This window comes from Microcaecilia unicolor, chromosome 11 (genome assembly GCF_901765095.1).
Source record: "Microcaecilia unicolor chromosome 11, aMicUni1.1, whole genome shotgun sequence".
Taxonomy (NCBI): Eukaryota; Metazoa; Chordata; class Amphibia; order Gymnophiona; family Siphonopidae; genus Microcaecilia; species Microcaecilia unicolor.
The window spans coordinates 131,431,366-131,451,505 of record NC_044041.1 but is presented as its reverse complement, the minus strand read 5'-3'; the positions used below and the strand labels follow the sequence as shown (position 1 = coordinate 131,451,505).

General features: G+C 44.9%; 1 protein-coding gene across 1 annotated transcript in view; it reads right to left on the bottom strand.

Moving 5' to 3' along the window:
* Positions 1-20,140, bottom strand: part of RELA (RELA proto-oncogene, NF-kB subunit) — a 182,520-nt gene that overhangs the window by 143,700 nt on the left and 18,680 nt on the right. Inside the window, 1 exon segment of the mRNA XM_030218693.1 lies at positions 1,547-1,585. Coding sequence (XP_030074553.1) covers positions 1,547-1,585 — 39 coding nt within the window.

The window sequence follows — 20,140 nt, the reverse complement described above, 5'->3', positions numbered from 1 at the left end:
CAGTAGATACAAGGAGACAGAAAACCTGTGAAGGTGGAAATCCACACACCTATTGACAAAAGGAAAGTATAATGTGTATCTGCTACAGAGATTCAAGCAGGAAGCCTTTTCACTTCAATAGACTATTTGTCAGCAAAATCCAGACAGAAAGTCTTGTGATGTCATAAGACATGAGACCAATCTAGAAACCCCAAACGGGCCTACCAGACTGAGTACACTGCACAGGCTGCACACATCTACCCTCTGCTGAGACTGAGAAAATACTGGTTAGTAGAAGGTCTGCACAGGCTACTTGTATATGAATTTTTAGTGTTCTCAGTCTCCCTCTGCTGGTAGGAGTGCATAACCCAAGCGTCTTGAACAGTCTGGAGGTTTGCTGAGGAAATCGATTTTTTACTCGTCCCAAAAGTACAAAGACTAGGGGACACTTGAGGAAGTTACATAGAAATACTTTTAAAATAAATAGGAGGAAATATTTTTTTCACTCAACGAATAGTTAAGCTCTGGAACTCTTTGTCAAAGGATGTGGTAACAGCGGTTAGAGAATCTGGGTTTTAAAAAGTTTAGACAAATTCCTGTTATTGAGACAGACATGGGAAGCAACTGCTTGCTCTGGGATTTGCAGTATGGAATGTTGCCACGACTTGGGTTTCTGCCAGATACTTGTGACCTGGCTTGGCCACTGTTTGGAAAACAGGATACTGGGCTAGATGGACCAATGGTCTGACCCAGTATGGCTACTCTTTTGTTCTTAAGCCCCAAAGACCCATTCATTACTGCCTCCAGTACTGCTATCTTGAAAAATGGCAGCACCCAGCCCCACACAGTGCATCCTGAGATACACCAGGTAGGGTAAGTCTGCCATATGGGGGGGGGGGGGAGGTCAGATAGGTTAAAGGGTGGCGGGAGGAGCACCAGACTACCAAAGAACAAATGCAGAAAGCTATTAAACCACTACTAAATGGACCTGGGAAAAACCAAGAATTCCAGGAATAACATGTATAGAATGTTTGTACGTTTGGGAAGCTTGCCAGGTGCCCTTGGCCTGAATTGGCCGCTGTCGGGGACAGAATGCTGGGCTCGATGGACCCTTGGTCTTTTCCCAGTGTGGCATTACTTATGTACTTATTAGGGGAAGGTTTACATCAGGGCTCCCCCTAACCCTTCAACACTGCTTCAGACCTGGCAGTAAATTTCTTGTGGTGCAGATAGTGCATTCCTGCGGATTAGACAATAGCCTGTTTACCATGCACTTTAATAATCTGTGCACTGTTTACCACACGTTAATTTGGTTACTAAACTCCTTTCTGCATCTTGCAGCCCACAACAATCACATAGACTACTCGTTAACCATTTACTGCAGCCAGCGTTAGCTTTCTTCAAAGACCCCAGAGCACAGCAAAGCCACCCTACTTCTTAAGTTAACCTCTCCCCTTGAAGGTGTGCTGCCTAAGCTACATTATTCCAGATGTAAGAGTGCCGAGTAATGGTCTTCACTTTGTCTTAATTTTGATGCTTAAATATAATGGCAGAAGAGGCCACTCACCTGGGATGATCCAGTCCTCCGTAAGGTACGAAATTAGATCTGCAAAAAAGCATATAAGGCAAGAAAAATATTAGTTCATTATAGAGATAATGCAGAAGGTCCCGCCACTGTGGCATTTACTGCTCATTGTCCCTTTTCTCACAGCACTGAGAAATACATATTTTTTCTGTAGTCTCTGCTGTTTTACAACAGTGTATTAAAGAACAGTCAACTATTCACATAAATCTGTCATCATATCTAGACAGCAAAATTATGTGCACAGCTACGCATTTAAAATAAGAGACACCACAAACAGCACATATTTTATACATGTGGGTAATTTAATAGTACACCTAGAAGTCCAAAAATGTGCCTTTACAAAATAAGCTCTCTGAACTATCCCTAACAGTGTGCACTGTGGCTTCTTGTGACTTTGGGCAGGTCACTTCACCCTCCACTGCCTCAGGTATAAAACTCTCCAGGGACAGGAAAATATAAACAAATAAAATTAAACAAACTTTGTGCATACATCACAACTCTGCCTCTGCTCCAACCAAACCATTCCCCCAGGAATGCCAAACCAAATTTGGTGTGACCCCACTCCCTCCCACTGGTAGAAGGGCAGCAGTATTTTTTTTTACCCATGTGCCTGATTCAGCTGACTTCAATCTGATGCCTAAAGATAGGAGGCCTGTGAGTTCTGCAAGATTGTAAATGCTTGACATGAAGCCAGAAAAGGAGGACCCACATAGAAAGTGCGCTCTCATCCTGGCAGTGAGAAGGAAGGGAAGAGGGTAAAATTACCAACTTCCTGATGGAAGTATCAGACTTGTTCACTCACTACTAGTATAGAGAGCAATTCATTTTGGGGGATAGAACAACAGAGCAAGTCCAGTGGACTATTTCAATGGAAAATTGTAGAATCTACTCTCAAACATACTTAAAATCACGTTCTTTAAGTTCTATTGGTTGGCACAAAATACTTTTGAACCCAATAGAAAGACTCGGAGCTGGTGAGTATATCTAGCATATAAGAAAATTAAGTATGCATCAGAAAAAGAATAATCTAAATAATTCCAAGCGTAGATTATGTGGGAGCAACACCCAGGTTAGATGTTTAGAACTATGTTCTCAAAAATCTCTCTTTCCCCTATTTTCTCCAAATTCCTTCTCCAAGATCTCCTTCAGTTTTACCTTTCTTCTTTCTCCTCCTTTACCCCCTCTATTATCTTTCCCATTTATCTCATTTTTCTTTTTTCTTTTCTTCTGCACTTCTAAATCAGTCTCTTTGCAGCCTCAACCAATTACAATTAGATCTATCTTCTCCTTTGACTTTTTAAATCATCTTTCACCCTCTGGTTCTCCCTGTCCCAACCCTTTTGTTACTCTCAGCTTTCTATCTCCACTAACTGGGTTGCTTCTCCATCAGTCTCATACTTTCAGGCTCCTTTCTTCTCCAACAGCAACCCCCCTTTGTGGCTCTCAACACACATCATTCCTACACTGACTCTCCTCACAGCCATCCCTCTTTCTTTCACACCATTTCATTTCACTCACCAGCAGTAAGGTTTTTTTCAATTCTGGTTTGACTTTCTCGTTCTCAATTATCCTTTTTCATGCTCCCCAATCACCCACTCTTGGATTCATTTTCAGCCCCCATCAACCCCTTGTACAGTTCCCCTTCTCCCAGTATTCTGTACTACACTTTTACCATCTCCCTTTCAGGGTCTCACATACCCAGTTCACACCCATAAGTCCCCTGTGTGGGTTTTGTTTTTATATTTAAATTTAGGATTATTCTAGATACATATTCATGATTCATTCCATAATGAGACTTTGGTGGTCTGGTCAAGGGCATGTAGGGCTGCTTGAGTAGCACGTTAAGAGTCTGAAGCTTTTGAGGCAAGAGGGGATTAACATGGTACTAAAAAAGAAAAAAATCAAGTCACAAATACATTTTGTTCAATCTCAAGCCAGGGTGAGGCCTCAGGAAAGATTAAAGGAGATTGAAGCCAAAATGTGCATAATGGCGCCACCATTTGTTCTAGATGCTTTAAATTTGCATAAAGCGAGTCTAGGTTTCTTTTTTTTCCAAATAAAGTCTGACAATTTTTGGTTCAACCAGCTATGTAGTTGAGGGCACAGACAAGAGCATGGATAAAACATATAGTATTTGGAGAGCAAGGCTCATTTTGATGTTGCTCATCCCCACCAAGTGTGATTAAGCAGAGACCAGACCGCTAAAGCTTGTTCAACAATATTTTTTTAAACGTTTATTTATAATTTTGCCAACATAACATAGTAATCAAGACACCTTATAACTTGTGACTCATGTTACAATGTAAGAATTTTAAATTGTCTATACATAAAGAGCATATAAACATATTAAACAGGGTATCCTCAAATGTCTGCCTCCATGCTTTTTCTTCCCTCCCCCCCCCTAAACTAACCCCCCCCCCCCTTCCCCAACGGTCTGGCAAAAGTTATGAAGTTGTAGTTTGGTTGGCTTTTTTCCATTTATCATATACTTCCCACAGTTTATAATATTGAACAATCTGTCCCCTTCTGAGAGCCGTAAGCTTTGACATCAACTGGATCCTGTCCAATTTTTTCCATAACCGCCTGGAGCCCCGGCAAGCATGGTTTTTCCAGGCTGTCGCAATAATCAATTTGCATGCAACAAACAGATAAGTGGCAAAGTGATGAGTGGAACCCTGGACTCCCTTTCAGCTTAAAATGTAATAGGCAATGGTCCATGCTAGAGGGGTAAGACACCTCTGTTATCTTATGTAATATTTCTAATATCTCTGACAAAAGCTGGCGTGTCTGTGTACAGGACCACCAAATGTGAAACATGTCTCCCTTTAAACCACATTGTCACCAACAGAGATCAGATCCTGATTTATACATTTTCACCAATCTGCTAGGAGTGTAGTACCAACAATATAAGATCTTGTAGCCATTCTCAACCAGTGCACTTGATATTGACACTCGCAGCAGTGATCTGAAGGACTGTGACCACCTAGTGGCCTCATAGGTCACTCCCATTGCAGATTCCCATTTGGATACGTAGTACTCTAATGGATTGTCAGATGCTAGGAGGGCCTTATACAAACAAGTAATCCCGCCTCTGCCTCCCTCCTTTTGCATACTCTGTTCCATGAGGGTTTCGGACAGATTTAGTTCTTCTTCTGCCCGTCTCTTAATGAAATCTCGTACCTGAAAATATTGTAGTGCTTGTAAGGGAAGAGCCCATGACCCTGACATAGGTCTGCGTAGGAAACTATGTTATCTTGTTCATATATCTGGCCTAGCTCAAAGAGGCCTAGCTTTTCCCATTCCAAATATGCTGCATCCATTTGACCCGGACCAAAGTGGGGGGCGAATCTGAGAAACATATGTTTAAAGTACGTCCTCTCAGGGAAATGTTTTTCCCGCACCTTGTACCACATCGACAAGGGTCAGCGCAGTAAGGGTGGGCTTTCTTTTGTTATTTCCCCTGAGTTTAGTACTCGACAACCAGGGTATCGCCTGTAAAGGAACTGGATTTAACCACCATTGATCCAGTTTGATTCCTATTTTATCTGATTTTTGTACCCAGGATGCTAATATTTTTAGGTGAGCAGCATGATAATATGCCTGGAAAGATGGGACCCTCATCCCCCCCTCTGTCCTTTGGTTGATATAGCATTTCGCTACGTACCCTTGGGGGTTTCTTTTTCCAAATGAAAGCAAATACCTTCCTCTGCAGGTTCCTCAAGAATCCCTCTGGTACATCTATGGGGAGTGCCATGAATAAATATAGTATTTTAGGGAGAATTATTTTTACCGCGCTGATTCTGCCCATCCATGAAAGGGTCAGTCCCTCCCATCTCTCTAGTTCCTTAAAGAGGTCACGTACTTTATGAGGAAAGTTATATTTAAATAGTTCATTCACGTTTTGTGGTATATTAACTCCTAGGTAGCGTATGTAGTTGTTGGTCCAGCAGAATGGGAACTGTCGCTTTAGTTGTTCTATTACCTCACCTGGGACCATGACCCCTAATGCCTCAGACTTGTCATAATTAATCTTAAATCCCGATACCGCTCCATAGCCCTGGGTCATCTCTTTGCTCTGCGGAAAGGAGATTGCTGGATCTTTCAGAATGAGTAAAATGTCGTCTGCAAATAAAAGAAGCTTAGTTTCCATGCCTGCCCATCTTAGGCCTCTGATCTCACTATGGGCTCTAATTTGTATAGCTAGCGGTTCCATTACTAGGGCAAATAGCAATAATGACAGGGAACAGCCCTGTCTAGTGCCTCTCTTAAGGTGGAGCGGACACGAGAGGTGGCCATTCACCCGCACCCTGGCTTTCGGGGTGTTATAGATCAAGTGCAGCCAGGTCCTGAATTGTCCCAGGATACCCATCCGCTCTGTTACCGCAAATAAAAAGGGCCAGCTCACTCTGTCAAATGCCTTATCGGCATCTAGCGACAGTAGGCAGAGTGGGGTTTTGCTAATACAGGCAGTTTGTATCATATGTAATGCTCTTCTGATATTGTCGAATGTCTGACGGCCCTCCACAAAAACCGCTTGATCCTCATGAACTAGCAATGGGATATATTTCTGTAGCCTTGTTGCTAGTATCTTAGTAAAGATTTTGTAGTCCCCTTCTAATAGGGAGATCGGTCTGTAGGAGCTACAGTGTTGTGGATCCTTGCCTGCTTTAGGTATGACTATTATAGTAGCTAGATCCCAAGTCGGCGAGAGACCAGTTATTTGATCTAAAGAGTTAAATACCCTTACCAGCAACGGGGAGAGCAATTCACCAAATATCTTATAGAATTTGTTTGTGAATCCGTCGGGACCCGGTGCTTTATTTATAGCTAAGTCTTTGATTGTTTTTACAGTTTCTTCTAATGTTATAGGGCTAGATAAGAATTGAGCCGCCTCGACAGAGAGCTGCGGGATCTCGATTTTTGCCAAATAGCGGTTTATAGCCTCTAGATCAGGCATAGTTTCTGGTGTATATAAATTTTGGTAAAAGGATCTAAAAGCTGATTTTAGGAACTCTGTCTCTGAGTTCTTGACGCCTTTATCGTCTAATAGACCTCCCACTACATTTCTGGTAGTTTGGTGTTTCAATTTCTGAGCTAGGATTCTGCTAGATTTGTCACCAAATTCAAAATGTGTTTGACGTGCCTTCTATAGTTTCTCAGATAAGTCTGCTAGCTCTAATTCTTGAAGTTGGGAACGCAACGCTTGGGCCTAGGATAGTAGAGTAGAGGACAATGGCGTGCCCCCCGTTGTAACTGGTCCTCCACTGTGCCTAACTGCTCTCTCAGTTTTCGTTCTTCCGCGGATTTCATTTTCCAACAGTGGGAGCTCAGAGCTATCAGCTGGCCCCGCATTACTGCTTTGAGGCCTTCCCACAAAGTAATTGGGGAGACCTCACCTGTGTCGATAAGCTGAATGTAGTCCTTAATATACTGTTCAATCTGGTGTATATTATCTGGGTCTGCTAATAGGGCGTCATCTAATCGCCACGTGCGTTCCCTTTTCTGTTCCCCCTCTATGGTTAGCTGTAGTAGGACTGGGGAGTGGTCGGACCATGTACGGGGCAGTATCTTATGGACACGTATTAATCCTCCAATTGAGGCATCCCCCAGCCACATATCAATTCTGGAGAAGGACTGATGAACAGGTGAGAAAAAGGTGTATGTTCGTGTCTTAGGGTGATCCCCACGCCAGTGATCTAATTGCCAGCGAGTGAGGAATTCCTGCACTTGGCGTCTATCCTGTTTGGCATAGGTTATTTTAGCAGAGAAGTTATTTAAGTGAGTGTCCAAGGTGATATTAAAATCACCGCCTATTAACAAGTATCCCACGGCATGCCGTTGGAGTACAAGATCTAGTTCCTTGAAAAATTCTCCCTGTTGCGTATTAGGAGCATATATATTCACAATAGTGAAAACCTTCCCAGTAATTTTCATCAACAACACTATGAACCTCCCCCCTCTGTCCCTAATGACTGTTTGTACCTCCCATGGAACAGAGTTTCTGAATGCTACTAGCACCCCCTTATTTTTTGTATTGCCCTGATTTGATGCAAAATATAAAGATGGGTATTGTTTGTGGTGGCATAATTTTTCGTAGCATGGTTTGAGATGTGTTTCTTGGACTACAGCTACATCTATCTGCAAGCGGCATAGCTCTCTAAACAACAATTGTCTTTTCTGGGGGTATTTAAGCCCTTAACATTCAGAGTTAACCATTTTATATCAACCATTGCTCCTTGACTAAAGGGCTTTCTGTTTTACGCCTTCATATAACAACCTAGAACTACTGTTTCTCCCCTCTTGCTTATCCCAGCCAAACCCTTGTGTTCCCTCCCCACCCCCCCTTCTTCTAACATTTTGTAAACCCCCCTCCCTTCCCAGCCCTCCCCTCCTAATTTATGGCATCACATGGCTTACCCTTAGGCACCAGATAGAGGCAAAGTGACCCACAAATCCCTTACCAGGTACCCCAGTATCTATTGCTAACATCTCTGAACCAAACTGTTACCATATATAAAACCAAAGGCTTGTCACATTATAACACCTGCAGTAGTCTTTTTCAACCGACTGTTCCAAATTGTCCCCTTGAACTCGGTTTTCAGGAGACCTTTGCGGCGGATTGTTGGCGTTGTAGCATTCTCGGGCCTTTGCCCACTCTTCTCCATTTGGGAGGAGTGTTAAATGTGGCTTCTCTTTTGTTCGCTCTAGCGTCCTCCGGCTCCTATCGCAAATCTGCTTCAGGGCAGATTTCTCTGGCCTCCTCCAGTGTTTGTATCTGATGCATTTTCCCTTCTTTGTAAAATACAAGGGCAAAGGGATATCTCCATCTATATTGGATCTTTAGATCTCTGAGCCGGTGCGTGAGTGGCTTTAGTTCACCTCTTCGCCGTAGCGTTGCTGCAGCAAGGTCCTGATAGATCTTGATCTTATAGGAATCCCATTTGAAATCCTGGAATTGGCACGCCGCCTTTAATATTTGTTCCTTCAATTTGAAGCTGGTAAAACATGCTATAATGTCTTTTGGGGTGTTGTTTCTCCCCGGGCCCAGCGCTCTATGGGCTCTTTCAATCTGGATTACTTCCGCCTCAATATTAGTGTCGTTTGCCGCCATCAATGCACTCACCAGCTCCTGTACCACTCGTTCGCTGTTCTGATATGTAGGGGTTTCAGGCAGACCACGGAATCTTAAATTGTTGCGGCGACCTCTATTTTCAAGGTCCTCTACTTTCATGTTCATCTGCTGATGATCTTTTTGTAAATTTGAGATCTGCTGTTCCAGCGATCCTAATGACTCACTGTGAGATTCTACTTGTAGCTCCGTTTCCTCCAAACGGGACCCCAGCTCACGTATCTCGCTTCCTAAGTCCGTTCCGAGTGTCGCCACCTCCGATCTAAGGGCTTTAATGTCTGCGCTAATATTCTACAGCCAGTTTTGGAGCGCTGGTGGGAGTTCTTCCTCTTCCCGGTCCGAGACCAAGTGCTCTGAAATGTTGCCTGCTGAGACCGCATGGGCAGCTTCTGGCACCGCTTGTGATTGCCGGGCCTCCGCCATTTGGTCTCGGGCCGCCTCCGCTCCGCCAGAAAAGGCGAAGCGGGAAAGATTATGCTCTGAAGTTGCTTGGCTCGTCATTTTCCCTGCTCCTATGGATCGGGAAGCCATTCGCTTGTGTTATATTATTCAGCTGAACATCAGGTTGGTCAGATTCGCTATTTTTCTTTATGGGGTATCGGGAACTCTGCTCTCATGCGACCATGCTGTTTGGTGACGTCAATTCCCCTCATTCAACAATATTTTTACATTTTTGTAACATTTAAAGATAAGATATGATCTACATCTTTGTGAATTAGAATCTCCAGATATTTGAGAAGACCAAATGAATTTCATGTCTGAGAAGTCTGAAGGTTCAACTAGGTCATTTAAAGGGATAATCTCTGAATTGTCCCAGTTCACCTTGTATACTGAGAAGCAGGAATAGTCTGAGATCAGTTTTATAAATTCCGGAAGACATGATTTGGGATTTCTGATAAAGTGAAGTTACTCACCTGTAGCAAATGTTCTCTGAGGCCAGCAGACTAAGTATTCTCGCAGCTGGATGACGTCATCCGATGGAGCCCAGTGTGGACACTGACTAGCTAGATTAATGTAGAATTTTCTAGCAGTATCCTACTGCACATGTGCTGGTGCCTTCCCAACTATGTCTCTCGGTCATGTAAAATGACTAAAGAATACAACTCCAAGGGGAGGTGGGAGGGTATATAGAAGCAAAACAAGTACTGTGAGGCACTATGAAGCACTATATGTGCTCCTATACAACAAAGATACATGGGATTATGATACATGGCACTATCCAGCATTAATAGCCTTACTTCAAGCTTATTCCATCTTTCAAAGCAAGGCCTATTATTTGCTGCAGCTGCAACCTTGCAGACAGATGAAGACTGTTGACAAGGGTCCCGATGTACTAGAACAACAACATTGTTATCAGCGTCGACATCATGAACAGAACAGCCAAGAACTCTGGGAATTACCCTTGCACCTGGAGAGATGCTGTGGCTAACAGAACTGCACATTGTTTATGAAACCCTAGCCCTAAGTCACAGTGCCCCCCCCCCCCCCCCATGTGGTTACAGTGAGACAATCATGTGGTCCCTGAAGTCACAACTATGGGGATAACAATGTTATGTGTGCATCACCCCCAAGGCCAGAATGTGCGTCATTTAGTACAGCTGCAGCCTATGATTTCTGTATAAAAAGGGACCCGTATCAGAGACGGGGGCTGTGTTGATATCCCACTAGAGGAGCAGACCTGCGTTAGACTTGACTGATCATCAGAGGAACACGCTGCTATCTAAAGGTCTGCATCAGGTTGTATGTGTGCCATGCTCCTTTATATACATACTGTGGGGGTTCAGAGTGATGCTCTTACTTCGGAGTCTAGTCAAGGGTTTGGGTGTGTCTGCTCTAAAATATTTTCATGCTGAGACTTCATGTGTCTATATTCTTGCCTTCTTGCATATTATCTTCGCTACTATTGTAAATAAAATAATTACTTTATTTTCATAATACCCTTGGTGTGGCGTTAGTTCTTACTATTATTTAGGACGCTAGAACTTGGCTCTTGGGATATGAGGAAACATTTTCATCTGACACTGTCTTGAGTTGGTACAAAGTGTCAGTTTTCCCCAATAACACCCCAGAAGTTATCATCTGTTTTCACCCCACAGGTATGTGAGAATACAACTGGCCTGCATGTCCTCAGAGCACACGAAGTTACTCACCTGGAGCAGGTGTTCTCCATGAAAGCAGTCTAAGTAGTCTCACAGCTAGGAATCTCTACCTACCAAGCACACCGAAAACAATGGTAGGATAATAAAATCTCAAAAAGTAGAGGCCTCAAAGCCAATTAACCTAAAACTATTTACATACTAATTGTAAAGGTGCAGCCTGGAACTGAAGAAAACTGGGCCTGGGGATTCTAGACACTGAACAAATTCTTCAGGACTGCCTGTCTGAACTGGCTGTCACATTGGGTATCCTGCTCAAAGCAGAAATGAGGCCTCATGCAGGCTACAGATGCAGCCATGGCTCTGACATTATGAGCCTTGAATGATTCTCTAGTCAGCCCAGCCTGAGCATACGTGAAGGAGATGCAACCTGCAAGCCAATTAGAAATCATATGTTTGCCGATGGCTACCCCCATCCTGTTATGATCAAAAGGAACAAAGAGCTGGGTAGACTGTCTATGAATGAATTTTAGTCCGCTCCAGATAGAAGGCTAAGACTTTACTGAAATCTAAGGTATTGTGGTTTCAGGAAAATTGTTGGCAGAACGATTGACTAAATAAAGATGGAACTTAGGGTGCATGTAGAGAACTACTCGAGTGTGGTGAAACTTAGTGTAAAGTGGATCAGCTACTAGTGCTTGAAGCTCACTGACTCTGTGAGATGAAGTGACCGCCACCAAAAACACAACTTTCCAGGTCAGATATTTCAGACAACGAGAATCAAGTGGCTCAAAAGGAGCTTGCATCAGCCGGGTGAAGACAATGTTGAGATCATAAGAACATAAGTACATAAGTATTGCCACACTGGGAAAGACCAGGTCCATCGAGCCCAGCATCCTGTTTCCAACAGTGGCAAATCCAGGTCACAAATACCCGGCAAGATCCCAAAAATGTACAAAACATTTTATACTGCTTATCCCAGAAATAGTGGATTTCCCCCAAGTTCATATAATAACGGTCTATGGACTTGTCCTTTAGGAAACCATCTAACCCCTTTTTAAACTCTGCCATGCTAACTAACCGCCTTCACCACGTTCTCCAGCAACGAATTCCAGAGTTTAATTATGCATTGGGTGAAGAAACATTTTCTCCAATTTGTTTTAAATTTACTACACTGTAGTTTCATCACATGCCCCCTAGTCCTAGTATTTTTGGAAAGCATGAACAGACGCTTCACATCCACCTGTTCCATTCCACTCATTATTTTATATACCTCTATCATGTCTCCCCTCAGCCGTCTCTTCTCCAAGCTGAAAAGTCCTAGCCTCCTTAGTCTTTCTTCATAGGGAAGTCGTCCCATCCCCGCTATCATTTTAGTCGCCCTTTCACTGCACCTTTTCCAATTCTACTATATCTTTCCTGAGATGCAGCGACTAGAATTGAACACAATACTCAAGGTGCAGTCGCACCATGGAGCAATACAATGGCATTATAACATCCTCACACCTGTTTTCCATACCTTTCCTAATAATACCCAACACTCTATTCGCTTTCCTAGCCGCAGCAGCACACTGAGCAGAAGGTTTCAGTGTATTATCAACGATGACACCCAGATCCCTTTCTTGGCCCATAACTCCTAATGTGGAACCTTACATGACGTAGCTATAATTCGGGTTCTTTTTTCCCCACATACATCACCTTGCACTTGCTCACATTAAACGTCATCTGCCATTTAGCCACCCAGTCTCGTAAGGTCCTTCTGTAATTTTTCACAATCCTGTCGTGAGTTAACGACTTTTAATAACTTTGTGTCATCAGCAAATTTAATTACATCACTACTTACACCCATCTCTAGGCCGTTTATAAATATGTTAAAAAGCAGCGGTCCAAGCACAGACCCCTGGGGAACCCCACTAACTACCCTTTCTCCATTGAGAATACTGTCCATTTAACCCTACTCTCTGTTTTCTATCTTTTAAGCAATTTTTAATCCACAATAGAACACTACCTCCTATCCCATGACTCTCCAATTTCATCTGGAGTCTTTCATGAGGTACTTTGTCAAACGCCTTCTGAAAATCCAGATACACAATATCAGCCGGCTCCCCTTTATCCACATGTTTGTTCATCCCTTCAAAGAAATGCAGTAGATTGGTGAGGCAAGATTTCCCTTCACTAAATCCATGTTGACTGTCTCATTAATCCATGCTTTTGAATATGCTCTGTAATTTTGTTCTTAATAATAGTCTCTACCATTTTGCCCGGCACCGACGTCAGACTCACAGGTCTATAATTTCCCGGATCTCCTCTAGATCCTTTTTTAAAAATTGGCTATCTTCCGGTACCACGCTCGATTTTAAGGATAAATTACATATTTCTAATAGCTCTGCAAGCTCATTTTTCAGTTCTATCAGTACTCTGGGATGAATACCATCCGGTCCAGGAGATTTGCTACTCTTCAGTTTGTAGAACTGCCCCATTACATCCTCCAGGTTTACAGAGAATTCATTAAGTTTCTCTGACTCGTCAGCTTCGAATACCATTTCCAGCACCGATATCCCACCCAAATCTTCCTCAGTGAAGACCGCAGCAAATAATTCATTTAATCTCTCAGCTATGGCTTTGTCTTCCCTGATCGCCCCTTTTACTCCTTGGTCATCTAGCTGTCCAACTGATTCTTTTGCCGGCTTCCTGCTTTTAATATACCTAAAAAAAAATTTTACTATGTGTTTTTGCCTCCAACGCAATCTTTTTTTTCTAAGTCCCTCTTAGCTTTCCTTATCAGCGCTTTGCATTTGACTTGACATTCCTTATGCTGTTTCTTATTATTTTCAGTCGGTTCCATTTTCTGAAGGATTTTCTTTTAGCTCTAAGAGCTTCCTTCACTCACTATTTAACCACGCCAGCTGTCGTTTGGTCTTCCGTCCTCCTTTTTTAATACATGGAATATATTTGGCCTGGGCTTCCAGGATGGTGTTTTTGAACAGCATCCATACCTGATGTAAATTTTTGACCCTCGCAGTCGCTCCTCTAAGTTTTCTTTTCACCGTTCTTCTCATTTTATCATAGTCTCCTTTTTTAAAGTTAAACGCTAACGTATTTGATTTCCTATGTATACTTACTTCAAAGCTAATATCAAATCCGATATTATGATCACTGTTATCAAGCAGCCCCAGCACCATTACCTCCCGCACCAGATCATGCGCTCCACTAAGGACTAGGTCTAGAATGTTTCCTTCTCTCGGCGGTTCCTGTACCAGCTGCTCCATAAAGCTGTCCTTGATTTCATCAAGGAATTTTACCTCCCTAGCGTGTCCCGATGTTACATTTACCCAGTCCATACCGGGGTAATTGAAATCACCCATTATTATCGTGTTGCCCAGTTTGTTTGCATCCCTAATTTCCTTTAACATTTCTGCATCCGTCTGTTCATCCTGGCCAGGCGGACGGTAGTACACTCCTATCATTATCCTTTTCCCCTTTACACATGGAATTTCAATCCACAGTGATTCCAAGAAGTGTTTTGTTTCCTGCAGAATTTTTAATCTATTTGATTAAAAGGCTCTCGTTAGGAGTCACGTGATGCGCTGAGGGAGTAGGACGTGAGTCCCTGCTCTCCGAGGCCCAACGCCCGACATTGCCAAATAACTTGTGATTTCGCCTCGCCTCAGATTAAATAGAAGACACAAAACATCGGCTAACTAAGTGATGGACAAGTTTATGGAAAAACCAGCCAAAACTATGCCGGCACGCGGGGCGAGGAAAGACAAAGAGCTGCTGAAGGCAGCTGGCCCGGACGTGGATTTGCCACAGAAACAAAGCGGGCCGCCTTTTTCGGAGGCACAACTAGCGCAATTATCACAACTGAACGCGGCAGTAGTCCAAGCGCTGGAACCCAGGCTACAGAGAATATCGACGCAGATCGCAAACTTTGAAACACGACTTGCAGAGGAATCGCGTCAGATTGGAGACCTAGAGCATAGGGTGTCCGAGATGGAAGATGCGAACCCTCCGATGCAGCAGCAGATACGCCAGCTACAGACCACAGTGACAACGCTCACAGACAAGGTGGATGAGCTAGAGAACTGAGGCAGGCGAAGTAATCTACGGCTGATTGGCCTACCTGAATCGATTGGGGATTCTGTACTGGCAACAGTTGTGGAACAGTGGCTGAAGGCAGAGTTCGCTTTGTCTGATCATGCGGGCGGCCTGTGTCTGGAAAGGGTGCATCGCGTAGGCCGAATTCAAGATGGCCTCCAGACCCCACGTGCGGCGATACTGAAGGTGCACAACTATTTGCATAAACAAGAGATTTTGAGTGGATACCGCATCAAGCGCGATGACACAAAATACAAGAGGTACCAGATTAGAATCTTCCAGGACTATTCTGCCTCCCTTCAGGAACGTCGGAAGAAATTCACGCCGCTGTGCCACCGACTTCACGCGCTGCAGACAAGATTTATGCTGATATATCCAGCAGTGCTTAAGATTCGCCATGAGAGCCGCTGGAAAACGTTTGATTCCGCAGAAGCGGCGCAAACATACATCACTGAATTAGAGCAGCGCCCAGCAGATCCAAACAGGCAGATGGAGGGAGAGTGAACTTTCTACAGTGCCTTCATCCCATAAGAGGCGAGGTTCGAAAGTTTTGCACCTTTTAGGGCGGGGAGGCCTCGGGCATGGAAGGGGCTCCTCTCTGAGTAATAGAGCTGGATGTATAGGGTTAAGGAATTAGGCTGGTTTCAGGGGAGAGGAAGTTGTGGGAGGGGAAGTTGTGGGAGGGGGGCTTGTTGGGAGAGGGATACACACAGGAGACACATGTACACTTTAGAGTTCTTGACAGAGGTAGGCTGCCCGTACTTTGGGGTGTGGGAGGCTCAGTGGGTAAAGCAATAGCGAACACAGAAAGTCCCTTGGGTAAGGCTGGGTGCCCGGGAGACTTAGGTTGGCAGTGCAGCGTAGGTATCCAGTCACAGATCCTGCCCTGCTCAGAATAATGTGCGTCTAATATCCTGGAACGTGGGTGGTATCTCTTCCCCAATAAAGAGAACCAAGATTCTAACAGCTTTACACAGACATGGGGTGGGGATAGCCTGCCTCCAGGAGACGAGATTGTCCCAGGAGGAGCATGAAAAATTGAACCGACACTGGGTGGGGGAAGTGTTTTGCTCGCCAGCTACGGGAAGGAGAGGAGGAGTAGCTATACTAATTCATAAATCACTCATGTGTTCTGCAAAACTTGAGTTTAGAGATGCCGAAGGGAGAATGGTAGGGATAAAGATCAACTTACAGGGGAGGGAGATGCTAGTGGTGTCAGCTTATGGTCCCAACACAACATCCACAGACTTCTTCGCGCAGTTACTGGCGAGATGCAGGGGGCTTAGTACACTTCCATTGATCTTGGCTGGGGACATGAACCAGGTGATGGACGCGGCTTTAGACCGTTCCAAATATCAGCAATCGCGATCCTCAGATCCACCTTCCGTATTGGAAACATTCTGTCAGGAAATGGGATTGGTGGATCCCTGGAGAATATTACACGGAGAAGAGAGAGATTACACCCATACATCCAGAGTCCATCGGACACAGTCCAGAATAGATTATGTCCTCATGTCACAGACCGAATTCCCCAGGGTAACAGAAGCCTCCATAGGCCCCGAGGAAATTTCGGACCACTCCTTAATCTGGGTGGATCTGGAAACCGCCCCTTTTTATCAACAATCCCCGGGGTGGAGGTTTCCTGCATATTTGTTTACATCTAGTGACTTCAAAAAGTATTTACAACAGAAGTGGGAGGAATTTGACACGCATAATCAGGAACATCGGGAGGACGCGGTCTTGTTCTGGTCCACAGCCAAGGCCGTGCTCAGGGGTGAGACCATAGCGTACGTCAGTAAGCGGAATCGGCAAATCGCCCGGGAAATAATTATCTTGGAGAAACAGCTTAGAGCGGCGAGGCGGACATATGCCGGGGAACCGACACAGACAAATTATGACACACTTATGTCCACTAGAGTGGCACTTAATAGCCTCCTTCATGAACGGGTAATGAGGTCCCTCCTGTACAAAAAAAACAAGCTACACAAATTTGGAGACAAGGCGGGAGGGATGGTAGCTAGACTTGTGAGGGGCGCGCGCAAACCACACTTCATAACAGCGCTCCGCACTACGGCTGGAGGAATAACACACGATCTCCAGGAGATTGCACAAACTTTTTACCAGCATTTCGCAAATTTGTAAAAAGGGGAGCAAGAGCACATAGGAACCCGGGAGACCATACAGGGGTATTTGAAAGATGTAGGACTAGAGAAAATTTCCACAGACCAAGCAAGTCTCCTCAGTGCCCCGGTGTCAGCCAAAGAACTACAAAAGGCGATAGGCTCGCTGAAATTATATTCAGCGCCGGGACCAGATGGCCTCTCGGGAGAGTTTTATAAGCTGCTGAATACGCAGGTCGTAGGGCCTCTGACCGAATATCTTAACACGGTGGTAGAAATGGGACATTTTCCCCCACATGCAAATACGGCACTCATAAGTTTGATCCCCACAAAAGACAGAGATTTAATGAATCCAAACTCCTACAGACCCATCTCCCTGATTAACGTGGAGATTAAACTCTTATCGCGCATTTTGGCAGAAAGATTGGCGCCTCTGATGACCCGTCTCGTTCATGAAGATCAGGTAGGCTTCGTCCGAGGACGTCAATCGGTCCTAAACACACGTAAATTGATCCTTGCATTATTGGCTAACTCCCCTCCAGGTACACAGAAAATGGTGGTAAGCCTAGATGCGGAACGCGCATTTGATCAAGTAGAGTGGCTATTCCTGTTTGAAACACTAAGAGACATAGGGTTACACGGGTGGTATCTTAACGCAATAGAAACACTTTATTCGCGCCCGCAGGCCATGCTTCGAGTCAATGGGGTTAGAACTCCAGGATTCGACATCGGGAGAGGCACTCGCCAAGGCTGCCCTTTGTCTCCGCTGCTCTCTCTCTTAACGCTGGAGCCCCTCTTAGTGAAGATCAGAGCCCAACGCAGGATAGCGGGGATCAGGGTTGGCAGAAGAGAGCTAAAGGTACTTGCTTACGCAGATGATGTAATGGTGCTTCTGAGCAACCCACAGACTTCTTTGCAGTGTCTCCTGCACACTGTTACTGAATATGGAGACCTTTCGGGCTATTCCCTTAATAAATCCAAGTCCATGGCCCTAGCTTTAGATGATACACTGCAATCAGATTGGAGAGGTAGTTTCCCAATAAAATGGGCGGCAGGTCAACTGCAGTATCTGGGGGTGATCATCCCTAGGGCCCTGGAGACACTGTATGAGGCAAATATAAGACCCTTATTGACCAAAACTAGACGCCTGTTGAGGCTGTGGGGAGCCTGCCCTCTATCACTATCGGGCCGAATAGGCCTGTTTAACATGACGATAGCCCCTAAATGGCTATACTTGTTTCAGATGCTGCCCTTGTATTTGAGGAGAGGGGAGGAGCGGGCTTTACATCGCGCCACGCAGACCTTTCTGTGGAACGGGAAGAGACCCAGGCTCCCAATTCACATCCTTCAGAAGCCGAGGCCACAGGGGGGGATGGGGTTGCTCAACATAAGATATCTCACCATAGCAAGTGCAATGAGACACATCAGGGACTGGCTAGTGGGAACAGGTGACTTTTCAGTGATAGCTCTAGAGAAGGCCCTGGTTCCTACTGTGCATCTGGGATGGAGGTTGCACGCCCCGGGAGGGGGGTTAAGTACAGGGGAGGATCAGAACCCATTAGTTACATCAGCAAGAGCGGCCTGGAAATGGCTCTGTAAACGACACAGATTTGATTGGTGGGCCACTCCTTTCTTGCCACTGCATCATAATCCAGATTTCCCAGAAGGCTCCTCATCGGTGGCATTTCGTCGCTGGAGAACGCTGGGGATCCAGTATGTCTATCAGCTGGTGTCGGATGAAGGGAAAGCGAGACCTTTTGCAGAACTACAACAGGAGTTTGGACTCACAGAGAGCGATCGTTTTGCTTATCTTCAGATGAGTCATTATGTTGCAGCTCTGGGCTGGAATAATCTGAGCGAGGACGTTCAGGATACCTTGAATACGGCATTGACTTTGGGAGCCCAGAACTCAGTACCACTTAAATTTCACCACAGATTTTTGCAGGATTCGACGGAAGACATAGACTTTCAGGCAAGAGCGCACAGTTGGGCCAAAGATCTGAAGCAAGAAGTGACTGCAGAGCTCTTGTGCAATTACCTGACCACCATACGGACACGCTCTATCTTCAACCGTTATTGGGAGATGGATTACAAATTTACTCTTAGACTGTATGTTTCACCAGCACGAGCCTTCAAGGCTGGCTTTGGGGACTCAGATGCATGCCCATAGTGTGACCACGCTCCAGCAACATTAGGACACATGTTCTGGTCTTGCCATCAAGTGGGATTGTTTTGGACTCGGGTTCTTGGTGAGACACAGAGGTATTGGGGCCGCCAGATCAAAAGCCAGCCACTGATGTTGTTTGGGGACTATAGGTGGGTTCGTCCTGCCCCTCCAGGCTTTGGGGCTTTCATGCGAAGAACCATACTGATGGGAAAGAGAGCCATTTTGTTGCACTGGAGAGAAGAAAAAGGTCCCACTGTGGGAGCATGGAGATCTCAAATGATCGAGCTATTGAACTTAGAGAGACGTGGGATTTCCGACATGTCCTCCAAGGAGGGAGAACACCTTCAGAAGACATGGGCGAACTTTTGGGACACTTTGCAACCCACAGCTCGAAGTAGAATACTAAATTAGGGATGGCGGGCCTCTGTCATTGTTTGTATGAGATGGCACTTACTCCTGTGTGGGGGTGGGGGGGAGGGGGAGGGGAAGGGATGAGGGGTAGGCAAAAGAAGAGGGGGGAGGGTAAGAGACACAATATCTGATAAACCTCACTATGCTGCGTAATACTTGAGGGTGAACTCCTTTTCGAGGCAAAGATTGAGACACAATACATGTACTAACAGAAAGCTATTGGAGGTGGTGGCATCTGGCGAAGGGCTATAAGAACCAAGGCCCTTTGTGGTAGAACATACGGAATGGAATTGTGCTGCCTGTGATATGACTTTGGTTGTGCCGCTTGACCTGGGCAGCGGAAAGTCTGTGGAATGCCATACAGATATTCATTAATGTTCACTGTACAGAATGGGGCGAAGTTGGGCAAGGGAGGGAGAGGGAGGTTGGGGGACAATGAAAAATGTATAATGTAAGCAACGCACAGTTGATGTTGTAAGTTTACAGGTTATCTGTTCATGTATATGTGTATAAGACATGCTCTTATAATAAACAGATTTAAACATAAAAGGCTCT